At 41.9% G+C, this 16525-nt stretch overlaps 2 protein-coding genes across 2 annotated transcripts; one reads left to right on the forward strand and one right to left on the reverse strand.

Moving 5' to 3' along the window:
• Positions 1-2082: 2082 nt before the first annotated feature.
• ora5 (olfactory receptor class A related 5) lies at positions 2083-3242 on the forward strand (the record flags this gene model as incomplete). The annotated part of the gene is made up of 1 exon (XM_079364715.1): positions 2083-3242. The coding sequence occupies one exon, from the start codon at positions 2083-2085 to the stop codon at positions 3199-3201; it is 1119 nt and encodes a 372-aa protein (XP_079220841.1). The 3' UTR covers positions 3202-3242.
• An 863-nt stretch (positions 3243-4105) lies between these two features.
• Positions 4106-16384, reverse strand: nup155 (nucleoporin 155). Its single transcript, XM_079364371.1, has 34 exons — positions 16210-16384; positions 15789-15956; positions 15050-15187; positions 14825-14921; positions 14663-14733; positions 14478-14570; positions 13696-13959; positions 13527-13600; positions 13331-13422; positions 13143-13240; positions 12874-13041; positions 12615-12715; positions 12322-12492; positions 12101-12211; positions 11917-12011; positions 11736-11821; positions 11461-11602; positions 11239-11305; positions 11036-11151; positions 10174-10277; positions 9856-9989; positions 9537-9728; positions 9203-9341; positions 8981-9116; positions 8731-8884; positions 8536-8640; positions 8006-8160; positions 7780-7909; positions 7568-7681; positions 7346-7466; positions 7048-7158; positions 6621-6757; positions 6395-6501; positions 4106-5398 (listed from the first exon to the last, which is right to left on the reverse strand). Exons 2-34 carry the CDS (start codon positions 15928-15930, stop codon positions 5260-5262), a joined length of 4104 nt encoding a protein of 1367 aa, XP_079220497.1. The 5' UTR covers positions 15931-15956; positions 16210-16384; the 3' UTR covers positions 4106-5259.
• Between the last annotated feature and the right edge of the window lie 141 nt (positions 16385-16525).

Consider the following 16525-nt stretch of genomic DNA (forward strand, 5'->3'; position numbering starts at 1 on the left):
AAGACTCGTGTTGACTTTGAGTGACAGTTTCTTGATTTGAGGAAAGGAGTGGAAGACATCCATACCTCCGTTGGACAGACATGAAAGGTGCCTCTCCAGCTCTCCCGTTTCTGATTTTCCTGCCCTCACGGATGCAAAAAAAAAGTCATCTTCATCAGACTGGCTGCTGTTTGTTTGGGCATCATCATCATTCAACTCCAAGTCAGTGTCCAGATGATTTCTGATGTAGTCAAAGCCTGTGTAAAGATACATTGTTTTCAAAAGAATTAGGTGCACACCCTTTACTGTATAGCCTGCCCTTAGTGCTTGTAATTCTTGCCAGCCTATGGTTTCACACAATAAAAACATAAATGACAATAACATTACATAGGTTCATATACACTCACTGGCCACTTCATTAGGGATACCTGTTCAGTATAATGCAATACACTACAAAAAGTCTGACATGAATGCTACTTTAACAAAGCTCACAATTGTCCTGTTTTTGTTGACACTGCCAGAAAGGTAACAATTCTACTTTATGTTTATTATTGAAGTGGTAGTGGGTGGTGCTGTTGTACTAGAGTACTGTATATTGACTGGGGTTTCTAATATTCCAGCCCTCTCGGGTGGCCAAAATATTAGAAACATCTCAAATCAATACAGTCTGTTTCAACACTACTGTGCAACCTCAACAATAAACATGGTCAAATCAATCCTTCTCTGACAGTGTCAATCAAAAATGTACTTTTTTATTTTTGTAAAGATAGAAATCATGGCAGAGTTTTTGTAATGGATCAAATTAGATTGTACAAGTGGACCAAATGAAGTGGCAGGTAAGTGTATGTCAAGGTCTACAGATTCACATTTAAATTGATACATAAGTAAATTTACCAACTTTTAAGACATTCTCTTCAGAGATCCAGGATGTCCTGAATTTGGTACGAGTATAGCTGCAGCAATCAGTTCAGGTTCTTTCATGATGTCTCCAAAACATTTCTGGATCCCATCCTGCAGGGCGTCAATGAGAGGTCCACACACTTTGCAAGCCGACTCCAGCTTCTTCAACTTGTCCTGCAACTGGTGAAGTGTTGGCAGCAGGAAGCCCATATGCACAGATGATTCCTCTTGGAGGATGTTAAGGGCCATGGCAACAGGCTTCATTACTGCAGTGTACTCAGCCAAAAATCCCATTTCAGCTGGATTGAGCCTATAAAAGAAGTAAAGAGGAAAATTAGCTAGTTCTAGTACATATATTTATTGCACATTATCCATGTTAAATAAACAAAGAAATACAAAATAAATTAATAAACTATTTCATCCAAATCAACAATTATCGCACAACCATGTAAAGAAAACTAAATCATACTGCAATATATTAAACTTAAGACAGGTGGATTCACCCACCTTAATCAGCATTGCTGACATCTTTTTCATTACTCTTTAACAAACAATGTGAGTTCAGCCAACTTACATATTTATCTTCAATGCTGTGCATACATTGTGGATTGCTTTTTCTCCTTGCTCCTTCTGATTGCGCACAACCCTTTCTACAGCGAGGAACAGGGAGCTCCAATTGGTCTGATTGGGTCGCAGGAACTGTGTTGACTGGTCTGGAGACAGTCAACACTGATTTTTAGAAAATTTAGGTAGATTCACTGATCAAGCTTAGTTTGATTGAAAATTGATTATTTCTACAGGGACACCTTTTATTTTGAGTAAAAAATAAAGAAATATTTTATTTGAAAAATAATGCAGGAATGAAAACAAAAAAATGAACAAGAAAACTGTGAAATGATCAAAGGGTTTGCATTCCTCTTCAAAGTATGCAGTATGACCGATGAGTTGGTGTGTTATTTTGATGTTCTACCTTTTGTTCTTTTTTCAATCTACATTTAGTAAGGGAAGGCTGCCAGGGAGGACCCATCATTATAATGCACCTTCATCTCAGAGGGATACATAATGAAGGTTCCTTGAAGGAAAATGAAATGGTAAGTTGTTTGAATACTACAGTGTGATTGGGTCTGGCTTCTTTCCCTCCCCATATAAACATTCAAAAATCAAAGCATCCAAGATCACAAGCCTGGAAGACTGTCTCTTAGGATGGATGCAGAAGAGTTGATTGAATCTATCATCAGAGGACTCATGTTCCTGGCAGGGATACTTGGAAACAACTGGCTGGCAATACGCTCCCTACCCGGGAAGAAATCTGGCATCCGCACAAACGAGGTCCTCTTCATCAACCTGGCCGTCTCCAACCTCATCACCAACTACCTGGTGGACCTTCCCGACACCATTGCAGATTTCGCCGGACGTTGGTTCCTTGGGGAAACCTTCTGCGGCGTGTTTCGTTTCTGTGCCGACCTCTCTGAAACCAGCAGCATCTTTACAACTTTATTCATCAGTGCTTTCTGGCATCAGAAGCTCGTCGGTTCTCTAAAACGAGGTGGCGCCTCAGTGCAGATGGACAGTCTGTGCTTGGTTGTATGTCTTTTGGCTGGGAGCTGGACAGTGGCTGTGGTCTTTAGTATCCCACATTTTTTCTTTGTTACAGTGGATGTGGCAAATGACAGTCATGAGGATTGTGTAGACTTGTTTCCTAGTGCAATTGCAAGACAAACCTATGAAATATTTTATCTAACCCTGGCAAACGCTCTTCCTGTTGCTGGGATTGTGTTTGTCAGCATCCAGATTGTTATAACTCTTCTTCGAAACCAGCGACGCATTCAGAGTCACAACTCTGACGCTACCGACGAGAAGGCTAAGGAAGCTCCGTCGGTCACAACTGCTGCTGGTCCAAGCACTTCAACAGATACCAAATGTCCTGCATCACTAAACAACATCTATACAGGCGTGGCTGCTTCGTCTTGTCCAAATGAAAACCAGTCAGGGCAAAGCTCTAACAGCTCAAACCACACTAAGGAAGCAAACACAGGCAGCAAAGTTGGAGCTCCACCAACTCATTCCAGGCAAAGCCAGATGCCAGCTAAGCCAAGTCCAAGCTCGGGCCCTCAAGTGAGGGCAGCCAAGAGTGTGGTGGCGGTAGCTAGTGTGTTCCTGGTCTGCTGGCTGACTCATCTGCTTCTGCGTATCACCAACACCATCCACACCTCATCAATAGTGGTGGAGGTGGCCAGTTATGTTGCAGCCTCCTACACCTGCATTATTCCTTATATATTCCTGCACGGAGTGAAAAAGCTTTCTTGCTCATGCAAACGGTAGAATTATGTAAAGCAAATCTGATTTTACACTTACACTGAATATCCAGTTTTAGAAGAACTTCTGTCTCTGATCCTCCACTTACAGAGTGTCCGTCCGTATCCTTTTTAATAGTCAAATAGTCAAAAATGGCCCCGGTATAAATGGAAAGATTCATTGCTAATTAGAAGATAAGCAGGATAGATTTGGATGAACACATATAGGACCAGCCCCAAACTCCATATCCATTAATCTCTTATTTTGTTGAGAACCGAAACAATCAGCAGATGAATACACGAGTTGATTGATCAGTTAGCAACTGCTTTGGTAAAAAAAAAAAAAAAGTTGTTTCTCCAGCAAAAGTATCAAATATTTCTATCTTTTGTCTTAAGGGGTGGTTTTTAGTTTAACTTTAAATATATGAATGTCGAGGATAAATTAGATGGCATTACTGTAGACTGATTCTCTAAACCCAAAGTTTACAGATGTTCAGGTTCTCACTGAGCATTTGTTGCAGTCCGGGGTCTTCGGGACTATCTGATGTTGATGCAACTTTTTTTTTTTCATCTTTTCACGATTGTGTTGTTCATAGAGGCACTTATCTTTAAGATGATTCATCCTCTGTTATAAAAGTTATTTTGTATTTCCTATTCCAAAGCTTTGTCATTTGTAGCCTTGCTTTGAACAGCTGCAATTAAATGAATATTGCTGTATTTGTGTTTAAAGTCATGTTTTTTTTCTAGCTAAGTTGCACAGACTCTGTGAGGGTGAGTTAACATTTGAAGTGACTATTATAATATGAAATGTACTACCAGTAAAACTGGGATGAGAGTTTTAGCACGTCTGATTTTATGAAGTGATGTTTGTATCTGTAGTTATTTTAAAATGTATGTGTCACTGAGTCATTAAGAAAGACATTAACTCAGTGTCAAGTACAAACATTTTATTTTTAATAAGCTAAAGATTATATGTGCTTGTGTTTTTTGGTGCACAGTTAATTGCAGAAAGAAATCCCTTACCAATTACTGCCCTGGCTTTGATGACTGTAGAAAACCCTGAGTACCGTTTTTAATTAAAGATAATTATGTAAACACAAACAGTGAAGGCAACAAGCAAATTATTGGACATCTTTTTGCACCACAGTAATAAACCCACATCACGTTTGAGCCTTCTGTTTGTTATTATTTGTAAACTTGAGCACAATTCTGTACCTATGGACAGCTTTGTACACAGGTGACACATCTGCTGATACAAACACAAAAGTGATACAAAGTTTCTTTCTAAAAATGTTTTATGACTCCACACATCACATACCACAGTTTTCAGTGATGGGCTTTGAGTGTTAAAATTGTTCCAAAGACACAAAGCATTCAATCACCAGGGCACGGTTACAATTATCAGCCAAGTAAACAACAAAAAAAAAAGAAGTAAATAATACACGAGAGAAAAAGTGGAGTTCTTTCACCTTTGGCAAAAGATACAACATTATGGCCAAGTTATATACATAATTACAACATCCAACACTGAATGTTTGTTTGGAGGCAAATGGAGACCAATCAAAATGATTCCCCTCTGATGGAAAAGCTTTTAAATCAAGTGGATTCATATGAAAATATCCTAAATCAATCAGCAGTAAGTGCATTTTCGACGTATGAAAACAGACCTGCAAACTCTTATTTAGGTATTTCGTGCTTCACGAACACGGATGACCGGCTAGCTTCTAATCTTTTGACTTCAGACAGGTTATTTGCAAACACTGCAGAGAAAAAAAACAATTATTTCAAAAGCTGTAATTTAATATTTTGTGTAGACCGATAACAAAAACTATTAAATAAGTTATAAAATTTGTGTCTTCGGTCTCGTCTTTGTCAGAAGACTTTCCTCTTTCCTGCTTGAGCACGCAAAGCCACAACACTTCAGACTGAAGATAAAAGGTGGCAAAGTCTACAGAGGAATACCGACATCATGTTGTGCATGCTCATCATGTGATCAGACACATGGATCAGCGGTTAAATTAAGGCAAACAGTGCAACATCCAGAGGTCACCTGTCCCTTGTCCTGTGAACAACGTCATTAGTAGTGTCAGTGGAGTTTTTCCAGCTTCGCCTGCAGAGACTTGAAGTTTCCGATTGTTTGTTGAAGGGCCGAGTTCGGGCTCAGAGACTGCAGCTCCACCAGGTATCCACAGATGTTGTCAAGACAAACGTTAGTGAATCGACGTCTGAAAAGAAAGGAAATCAAAAATTGACTGAATTGTTTTTGATGTGACGAGAGCTGCTTAAATACTTTAACTTATCCAGCTTGAGGAATGCAGAACAACTAAAGCTGCCAATAAACCTTTAAAATACAAGGAAGAATTGAGCAATGGCTTCATAATAACCTGAATGTCTTTCAAACTGTCCCATAAATAAGAACCCCTCATAAGAAGCAGTAATAATGCACAGCGGGGACGGGAACATTTAGAATCCAGTTCAGACGGATATTGTGTATTATTTGTCTGCCCTTCTGTGTGTTTTACAGCCTGAATGTAGCTGCAGTGATTGGCAAACATGATGCATTACCAAGAAATCTCAGAGCTTAATCTCAATGAAATGAACTCTGCTATTCTCACAGGAAATATGGTGATTCAAAATGTTCTCTTTCATCAAAATAACCAGGATTGGAAGATTTCAGCCAACAACGCTGCTTAGTACCCCCGCTAAGGACTTCAATCTAAGGCAGCTTACAAGAAAATGTGCATCAGACGATGTTCTAGTCCTGCAACATTTTGTTCCTGAGGGATATAAATTGTAGCTCATATGCTCTGTGAACATGAGAGCGCCCACTACAGGCCAGGAAATAAGCAGCAATTGATGCAGTGCTTTCACACACAAAACTCCAGAAGTGTTCTGGGTCAGTTGGCATGTGTGAACTCAAACTTTCGTCTGCCAACCTGATAGTGAGCAACATGATCAGCGTGCATGTAACAAAAATGCTGCACAACGTTTTCTCCTTTCCAGCATGACCGGCTCTTTTGACGATGTTGTGATTTTGTTTAATTTAGAATTAATTACTCATAGCATTGATTGAAATGAAAGCATTCTCTTTATAGTGTTGCTCAGCAGAGTCTGTTGCCAATTCCACATTTTTCTGTTTACGGCATCTTTTAAAATTATCTAGAAATGTTCAGATATGTTCAGAAATGTTCAATATGTGAAAGCGGCTACACAGTGCTTACCTGTCATAGGTTGGTACTCTGCTGGGATCATCCACGTATCCTGACAGAAGCACGTGGATACACTCCACCAGATGCAAAGGCTTTTTCAGTCGCTGCCAACACGGATCCTAAAGGTTGACAGGTTGATAAACTAAATTTATATTTTTAATAGAGAATATAACGTTCAATCCAAAAGGTTATTTTAAGTCCTTCAAATAAAAAACTGACTGATTTTTTCCACATTTACCCTGGTTTTGAAGAGTTGGTCATAGACTTCCAGAAGACGGGGCAGCTGTACTCCGATCTCCTGCATGGTGGAGGTGACGAAGCCCACATCCCAGTTCAGTCGGCACCCTTCCTGTTCCAGAAACTTTACAAGGAACTCTACAATTGCAAGACACAACATCAATTGTTTGAGTTGCATAACTCATCTGTTTGTTCATTGCTGATAAAAAAAAATTTAAAAATCGTTTTCCGTACAAAGCACAAGTTTGAACAGGCTGGTGTTAATGGGAGGATAATCAAGCACCCCCCAGCAGACCTGCACCCCAGAGTCATGCACACACATGATGAGGAGGTCTAATTGTATAACTGTTATTAAAGTAGAAAACAGCGAGGTGGAAACTTCTAACCAGAGGAACACTCAATAATTACAGGAAGGTGTAAATGCTCACCTAGAGGGAAATATCTTGGTGTTCCAGCGTAAATCTTTCCCAGCGAGACCAATTTCAAACTGAGGGACCTCATCCTGTCTATCGGACTCATGGCCACTGAGTCACCGAGCTCTAGGAGAGACAAAAAAATAAAATAAATAAAATAAAATAAAAAATCATCACTGAAACCAACATCACATGTGGCGAGGAAAGGGAACCGTTAAAAAAAAAAAAAAAAAAAAAAAAAAAGAAGAAGAAGAAAAAAAAAGTTTTGGTCATAGCTGAACACGCACTCACATCATGTGCGACATTTACTTGCCTTTCTCCATGATCTCCTGCCACAGTGAGTGCACCAGGATGGGGTCAGAGTGTCCTGCGCAGTGAATGATGGCCAGCTTGCACTCAGACAGTTTGAAATGGTCAGCAAATTCCCCATAGAGCTATACACAGGAGGACATGATTCAGCTTGTATAAAGAGTCACTGAAAAGAAAATCACTTGAACATTTAAACTCCTGGGTCGGTCACTTCTGCTTGTGTTACCTTTGTGATGTCCATGAGCTCCGAGTCCAACTGAGAGATGACATTTTTCACTGAGGGATGATGGGAGTACTGTCTTATCAGGGTCTCCTGAATCTGTACTTGGATGCGCACCAGCTAACAGGAGGGAAAAATACAAAAACAAAAAGGTTAAATAACTTTTTTTCATGCATCAGGCCAGGATATGTTTCTCTGTGATGACCGTGAATACGCACCTCCATCTTTTCTTCCAACTCGTGAAGAAACTCTCCATCAGACGCCTGAGCTGAGATGCAGGAGGAACTCTTTGCGGAGAGGATGGCTCGAGCGATGTACTCCAAACGCTGCTTCAATGAGATCTCAGTGCTGCATGGTTGTAAAAACAAACAAACAATTGTTGTTGCATATCTTTCAAGGAAACATGCATATTTGGTAACCAGGTTACCAACATATTGTCCGAACCTGTGCATGTCAGCGAGACGGGCCAGCACATGAGCCGCCTTGCCGAAGTTACGGTTCTTCTCGTAGTAGCGCCACAGCAGGTCGTTGTTGTGGACTTTACTCTGGTCCTGCTTGATCATATGCATCAGGTGTTCCTCCAAGTACGGAGAATTCACCTGGAGAACACAGGCAAAAACAGCACAGATAGACGTCATCTCACTAACAGGGCAGATACAGCACACCTACTAAACAGAACTAAAAGGAATATGCTGATTTTTTTTTTTTTACATTTTAAATAATCCAAGCTTAATGCATCATAAAATGTGCACTTTTGTTCTATTTTGAGTAAATTGATGGGATTTTTTTCTTCGACTTCTTTACTTTTCTTATGAACAGCCATAAAGAAACTCATCAAAAACACTACAACTTGGGAGTGAGTTGTGGTAGTCAAATCTGGATTATAATCAATTGAAAAGGATGTACTCATTTAGGAAATATGTAGGTTTTAAAAAAAAGAAGAAGAAAAGAAAGCATAAATCAAGACACACTACCTCCAGCAGCTTGTCAGTCAGGTCGGCCTGAATCAGCCAGTTGTACAGAGCGATGTGGAACAGCTCGTCCTGAGACCTCTGGGCCAAGCCGAGGATCTGCTCAAACTACAAAGAGAGCGACATATTTTCATTAATAATGCAGATCATGCACACTGCTGTCACAAAACGAGCACCAGCTGTCCCCTCCTTTCTTACATGGGCTGTGGCTTCCTCGTTGCTGAGCATGTTGGGGTCAGAGGTCATGACAGGAGGCCCAGGCTGCTTAGGGACGCTTGGGGACTGAGGGGCTGCTTTGCTCTGGTTTACCAGCTCCTGCATGGTGTCTGTGATGCACTTATAACAAGAAAGTCTGGCGTGCAGAGAGAAGGGGAAAACAAATGTTAGGGACAATGGACTTCAATAGCTATCAATGACACCGATTTGTGTCCTGCTGGGTTTGTGTTACCTCTCCTGGAAGGCCTGCTGCCCCACTCTGTCGTCCTCAGGCTCTCCGTTCTTGTAGAAATGGGGTCCCAGTCTCTGTGGATCCTTCTTGTCTGCTGCTGTGAGGCACAGCTCGAGGACTCCCTCGTAGAAACGCACTGAGGCAGTTTGAAAGCATTAATATACTTTTTTTTTAATCACTATGCAAATACAAACTGGAGAGAGAGGTCTTGTGCGTCCTTACCTTGCCTGTACTGGGAGCAGACCAGCGGCAGGTCTGTGTGTTGGCTGATCTGCTGATAGAGCTGTAGAGACTCCCTCAGTTTCCTCTCTTTATCTGCTTTATTCTGAATCTGCTTTGAGCTCTGCAGCAGCTCATTCGCCTAAGTGTGAGGTAAAAGCCACATAAATCAATGAGCTTTAATGATCCTGAGGACTGCTAGAAACATGAAGCTCAGATAGCAAACCCTTGAAGCTATTATAGACGGACACATTTGACTTCATCTACAATTGTAAACATCCTGGCATTTGAATACTTTCAATGCTCAGCATACACCCAAAAGGCTACATGTGTGTACCTTGGAGCAAACGTTATCATCGCTGCTGTACAGCAGGGGACAGACGTCTCGAAGGTGATTGCTGATGGCGTCCACAGAGGCGTTGTCTTTGATGTAGACGTTGATGAGTGCTGTGATGAGGGCTCCAGACAGCTCTTTACCTCGGATCACTACATCCTTAAAACTGGCTCCTTTCATCTGCTCTTGAAACTCCTACAAACGAATACAATGTGCAGGGGCGATCAATGAGACGTGATATCGCAGGCATGGTAATTTGGCTGTAAACAAAAAGGCGATTTATTCACAGCATTGCAGCAGAAATGTCTGTGCCCACATGTACCTTTGGCAGCTCAGACATAATGAGGCTGAACTGATGATCGCAGAGAAGCTTCCAGAGGGCCAGCGTCTGGTAGGAGCGATGCACCAACTGCTGGATGCCCTGCAGGGACACTTTCTCATACACCTGAGCGTTGGCTGGATAAGAGACACAAACACAAAGACAAAAGAGTTACAGGACTAACAATGAAGAATTGATGAATATTTGGCTACATAAGAAATCCACTTTTATTTTCTTAAATAGGAGACATTTTATCACCAATATCCGAAGTAGTCATTTGTCATGACCAGTATTATCTGAAAACCTGCCCTCATCACTCACTGTGATATTTCCTCTGGAGCTCCTGTTGGACCTGCTGTGAGTTGGCTCCATCAGGGCGCATAAATCCCAGCAGCCTTTGCTGCAAGTTGGCAGGAGAGCTAAAACTAAGAGGGAGAAAAACAGATGTTAGTCATGAGGGCTGGGAGACGTGACTGGGTAACACCCGGAAGCTTCCACGCATCATTACTCAAAAACAGGCAAAATAAAACTAATATTAAATTAGAAGCTATATTAGGATTTCGGCATAATTAAAAATCCAATTACTGAATGAAGACAATCAATGACTGCAGATGCTGCCTTGAATTCATCCTCACTGTGAAAAACACTGAAGCAGCACTTCATCATGCAGCTCAGACCTGGAATAATCTTCTCGATGATCCAAGACCAGTCCTGAATCGGACCACCTTTAAGCCTTGGCTTTCTTTTTTAACTACTCTACCTTAACAACACGCATCCTACACCATAACTGTTTGGGCTTCGCACTTGATCTGCACATCAGTCACTGTTCAAACAGGGAGTCAATTCCGCCTTTTTAAAATATATTTGTAGGCAAGTTTTTTCGCGGCCTTTCACACAGAAACCTTAGGTTGTAATGTGTTGCTATTTCATTATGCTTGGTCACTTTTTTTCAGTTCATCTCGACGCGTCTCTTATCATCATGCAGTTAGCAGCTGGATCGCCCCTACAGAGCTGTACAGTCGAAGCTACACATGAAGTCATCACAGGTAAAACACTTGAGTCACGGCAGGTACTTTGTCGTCAAGTTAACTGATGATTCTTAATTAACACTTTAATTTGTAGCCATTGTTTGTTTTTTTTTGATAAAGAAGCCTGCTGACTTAACGAGCAGAAGAGCTCTTACCTTGCAACACCAAGAGAGGATGGACTGAATTGAGAGTTTTTATCGAGAAACTCTCGCAGACCGCAGAGCTCATGGAGCACCGACTCGAGATCAAACAAACCGACGCTGCTTTCCAACTGCGAGGACAACAGATGAGAGTGATTGTCAACTTACAGCTGCAAACTTTTGAATAAACGCTTGGTGTGTATATATGTGATACTCACAATGTTGACCGTTTGGTTTCCTTTGCTTATCGTTTTCTCAACAGCAAGGCTGCCATCCCAAATATTTCTGTAAGCGCGCAGTCAGCAGAGAACAAGAGAGGAAGACGTGTTAAGTAAGGACAACACCATCACACTTCAAATGAACAAGACAAAAGTGAGACATTTTGAGGGCCCTCAAAGAATATTGTGTTACTGTGACAAAACATTGCAGGATTTACTCACCCAAGTATGCGGGCAAAGTAAACACAGATGCCGTTGTGTTTCCCTGAGAAAATCACCTCTGGGCCGGCGGACATGGGTGTGATGGGGACAGAACCAGTGTGCATGGGAGCAAACGGTGTGGCAAAAGCCGGGGGGACAATGCCTTAGGTAGAGTAACCAAGACAACAAAGATAAAAGATTAATGCCGGTGTTATCAAAGGCAATGTTTGAAAAGCGTTTACAAAACCCTTCCATGTTACGTGATTAGTCAACTTGGACGATGCTCAATTATCTACCTGGTGCAGGAGAGCTCATCACAGGTCCGACTGTACTGGGAGATGTCATGGCTGCGGGGAATCTCATCTGTGCTTCTCCTCCATATCTAATCATGACAATAACGCAGAGAGGGATTTGAGTTTTGTGGAGAGAAAACGAGTCTGTTTAAACCTGCGCGCATATTGGTAAAAGTGATCTGACCTGAAGAAGGCTCTTGTAGCCCACTGTGAGACCTCTCTGTCACATGCAGCGCTGGAACAGGCCAGGATCAGTGCTGTTGCACCGGCCTGCTCCTCCTGTTTAGAATGAAGAAACAACTTCAATGTACTGTGTCTACTGTTGATGCAATGATACGACACTCAGCAGTGATTTGCATGTCTCGTACCCTGTGCAGCTTGAAAAAGCGCTCGACGTCTTCACTCTCCCCTCCTGCACAGCTCACCAGCAGGTGGCGCAGCTGGTCGACTGGCCGCAGTTTTTGGAAGATATGGCTCCCCTAAAGGACAGCAAGGAGTCTTAAATGAGTATCCACAGCTAAGTCATTGTTGGGTCACACTAAATCAATACTGTACTCTATGTTCGAAGAATGGTGACAGCGGTCAACACCTTTGCAGAGAGAAGGACAAACTTCTGCGGAGGGATGTTGTGCTGCTGCACCACCACAGGTGAATCTGTGATGGGGATCTGGTCTTTGTTCAGAGGAGTTAAAATCTTGCTCGGCCTCTCCTCGTTCAAGGCACAAATCGCCCAAGTGTGTCCGTCTGCATTAGACATCATCTGCGAATAAACATGAGACGTGTTCTTTTGCGTGTTTGGATATGAGTAAACAAGCTTTGCTGTGATGAAAGCGAATGGCAAGAATCCACCTGAAGTGTTTGTTACTGTTTATATTTGCCAACCTGAGTTTCCATCAAAGGCTTTTTAAAGGGGAAGGAGTCATGGTTGATGCACCACAGCACGTCGCTATCCTCCATCTCAGAAGCAGCCATCAACAGAACACCTGCAAGATAAAAAAAAAAAAAAAAAAAGGTATTAAAAGGAAATCTACAAAATCCAGTGAGATGATTTAAAAAAAAAAAAATCACACTGGAAGCATGCATATAATTTAATTCTTTTTTTTGGATAATGCTTGTAAAAGATAACAATTCCAGTGCTAACCTTTGCTATGTAGAGCCTTATGGACCTTTGCCGGTTTCTGCAGGGTAGAGGATGCAGAAAAACCAGGTGGCAAACGCACATGGACCAGAGCTAGCAAGCAGGGCCGAACTGCCACATTCTTCTGGTGAGGGAGGGCGAAAGGTGTGGTGCTGAAGTAGAGACGCACGCCTACAGAGACAGAGAATGTTGAGGCACACATAAAAGGACAAACAGCTGCCTGACGATTTCCCTGCTTTCACTCCACTTCACATATTTCTAAATGTATTTACCTGCATGAGTTACAGCGAGCAAGTGACAGTCTGAGGACTCCGATCTGTCAATCACAGAGATCTGGACGATGGGTTTGAAGACAGAACGATCAATTGTCCTGCAGAGGAAGGGACAGAAAAAACATGACTCTTCTATTAGTATGATTGACGGGAGGCACATATTTAAGTTTCCACAAACTAAAACAGACCTGGCTATGTTTCCAGCAGCAGCAACGATGGTGCTCTGAGACATGGTTGCAACACGACTCATACCCTGTCCATCAGCCCCCAGGTCGTACACCTGACAATATCAGACAATGTCAAATAGTTTACCGCAGTATCAATCTCTACAGATTACTCAAAAAAACCCCGCAAACAATCATGGAAAAATGTGTAATAACATACCTGCAGGACATCTTTCTCAGAGCGCGTGAAAAGTGTGTTGCGTGAGTTGTCAATAGCAATCTGCACGATGGGGTCTGTGGAGAACAAATACGAGTCGAATTAGAGGTCAGTTCAACCAAATCAAGGACGTTTCATCCTACTCCAGGTGGAAATGTGTCTCTCTCCTCACCGTCTTCAGAGAAGGAGAACTGGAGCACGGAGGGGACGAGGAAGGACAGAGAGCTTTTGGAGTGGTTGATCTTTCTGCAGCGCTGGCTCAGCCATCCTGCCTCGGCCTGGTAAGCGATCTCATAGAGGCAGCCATCTTTTCCCGCCATGAAGATCCGCCCGAGGTCAGTGGAGGTAATGGACAGGATGTAGGTGTTGTCTGTGGGGATTGAGAAGAGGGGGTCTGGAAGGAGCTGCATCCCCCCTGACATGCTGTCGTTCAAGCCTAAAACAAGAGGAAAACAGACGAGGCAGACAAACCCACAAAGGGATTTTAATAACAGTCATGCAGACTAAACATGGGGTAACACCACAAATATCTATACACTATATCAGTTATAAACAGCACTCAGTACTAACTTTTAACAACAGGTACGTCTATAATGAAACACAGACTTTACAACTTCCCATTGCACTGGTAAAGTGACTGCTCTAAGCTTGAGCACTTACATAAGTAATGCATACCTTACTACATCTATGCACAAGCAGCGACATATTTAGCTGCAGGCTGCCAACTTTTACACCTCTTTCAGCTTTAAAACTCATTTTAATAAAGTGCAGGATGATATTCTTATCGAAATACAACATCTCACAGAGTTTCTGCAGCAATGACTTTACGTTTCAGTTTCATTTGTAAACAGAGAAGCATCAGGATAACATTTCTTTGTGGTATCAGTGATAACTTCCACAGGAAAAGAAACTCAAACGCAGAGTCACTGTGATCGAGCTGTAGGAGCGACTCACCCGCCTGACTCTTGGGGAAGCTCAATCCGAGGATGACTACGTCCACAGAAGTGGCCAGTACCAAGAGGTAGTGAATGTGTGGCTGTAAAATCCCTGAGAAGAAAAAACACAAACAAACAACATGAAATGATAAATAATGAGTGGTTTTACAACAACCCATGTTGACTTTAAGGCTTCACACATACCTTGTTTTGGTTTTACAAGGCCCACTGCCAATATGGTTTCAATAAGGCCATCAAAGTAGGCAACATCCCCACTGCAAAGATGAAAGCCCAAAGTATGAAATAATTAATTACGTCTATTAAACGTTGTCACCTAGCAACATCACGCGCGCTTAACGTACTTACCCGTCTTCATAATTCCACATGAAGATGTCGTTATCAATAGTCAGCCAGGCGCGACAAATCTCAGGAAACACTCCCATCATGCAGTTACACTGCATATCTGTGCGGCAAAACGGTTAAGTTGAAACTCAAAAATCAAAGCTAATCACAGATGCATTTAGTCTCGGGGCAAACTCTCAGTCCTTCTGCAAGCGCTCCTTTTGATTTTCCTGAACGATCGAAGGATACGGCTGAACTGCTCCACCAGCTCAGGTGGCAGGGGGACTCGGCGGACCGCGCTGAGCTCTGGGAGATTCGGCACACTGATCAAACCTGGTCCCTGTAGGGGGTAGTCCATGTCTGACACTCCAGAGAGGGACGGCATATCTATAAACACAATAATCAACAGGTTTGACAAGAACGTATAACAAAACAATGCATCCAGATGCCATGTCACCATACACAATATTATGTACACACTAAGAAATAAAGAAATTATGTTATTTGTAACATGTCAACAAGTTTCCAAACATTTTGAGATAGATAAAAGAAGCCCCCCCCCTCATATGATTCAGAATAAACAAATTGCAAATGTAACCTGTGCAATTAAAAATAGACTCATACGTAGATATTTTATAGATCCAGAAGGAAATATTCTGTAAATAAATGGTGGTATACGTTTGGTCCTTCTTCATTCACAAACTAGTAGAAATCTTGATAAGTGTTTTTTGATGTGAGATGTTTTGAAGTTTTACTTTGTGCATCCCAGTTCTTTCAGCTGAGGATATATATATATATATATATATATATATATGTGTGTGTGTGTGTGTAAACAACAAGCTGAACGCTACGATGGTTGCTACCTTTAATTACTCTAAACTTTTAGTTGTATATTTACTCCTAAAGTTGTCCATCCATCTACTTTATGTTCTCTGAAGCAGAGGCTCATGTAAATAGGAGCACTTGAGTTGAACGTATGTCTTCTTACTGTGAGCGGGGACGCCGAGCAACTCCGACAGGTCAGGGAAGAGGCGGTCATCCTGCAGGTGTCTGTCAATGAGCCGGGAAGAGTTCTCCAGAGCTTCAGCGAGAACAGAGGAGGGACTGCTGGGTCCAGCACTGGACGGCATGGCTACCACCGACCACTTATCTTCAACTACAACAAAAGTCCAGCAACAGCAGAGTCAGCCAAGTAAGATAAAATGTCAAACAATAACAAGGACAAGATGCACTGCTAGCTTTACAATAACTTTAAACGCCTCTGTAACATGCAGCTAACTAATTTTAACTGGTTAATACCGGGTTAGTTAGCTGTCTGCTAGCATTGAAACCTCATTATTTTTTTACAAGCTAACTAAAGCAGAAACGTTGGTCATATAAAGTGTTCATGGATCAACACGTTGTTTTACCCGACTGAAAAGGGGTTCTACTTGATAGTTGAGCTGTTTCGCCAAAAAAAAGTTTTGTAGTCCAGTTCCGCAGAAGATTTTGAACAAATACAAAACTAGCAGCCCGCCAACCTCATGCACAGCGGCAGAGGTTAAACATTTGCTTCCGGTTATTTCTTCTTCTTCGCGGCCCCTAATTTCCGCATTGAACTGTTTTGTTGCCACCCATCGGTCACACACAGAAAGGAAGATGTGGAGAAAATAACTAATAATGAAAAAGCTTCTACCTTTATAATATTCTCCTTTTCACCTTTAAAAAAAATAAATTATGAATGTT

The sequence above is a fragment of the Symphodus melops genome (assembly GCF_947650265.1).
Source record: "Symphodus melops genome assembly, chromosome: 16".
In the NCBI taxonomy this organism is placed as follows: domain Eukaryota; kingdom Metazoa; phylum Chordata; class Actinopteri; order Labriformes; family Labridae; genus Symphodus; species Symphodus melops.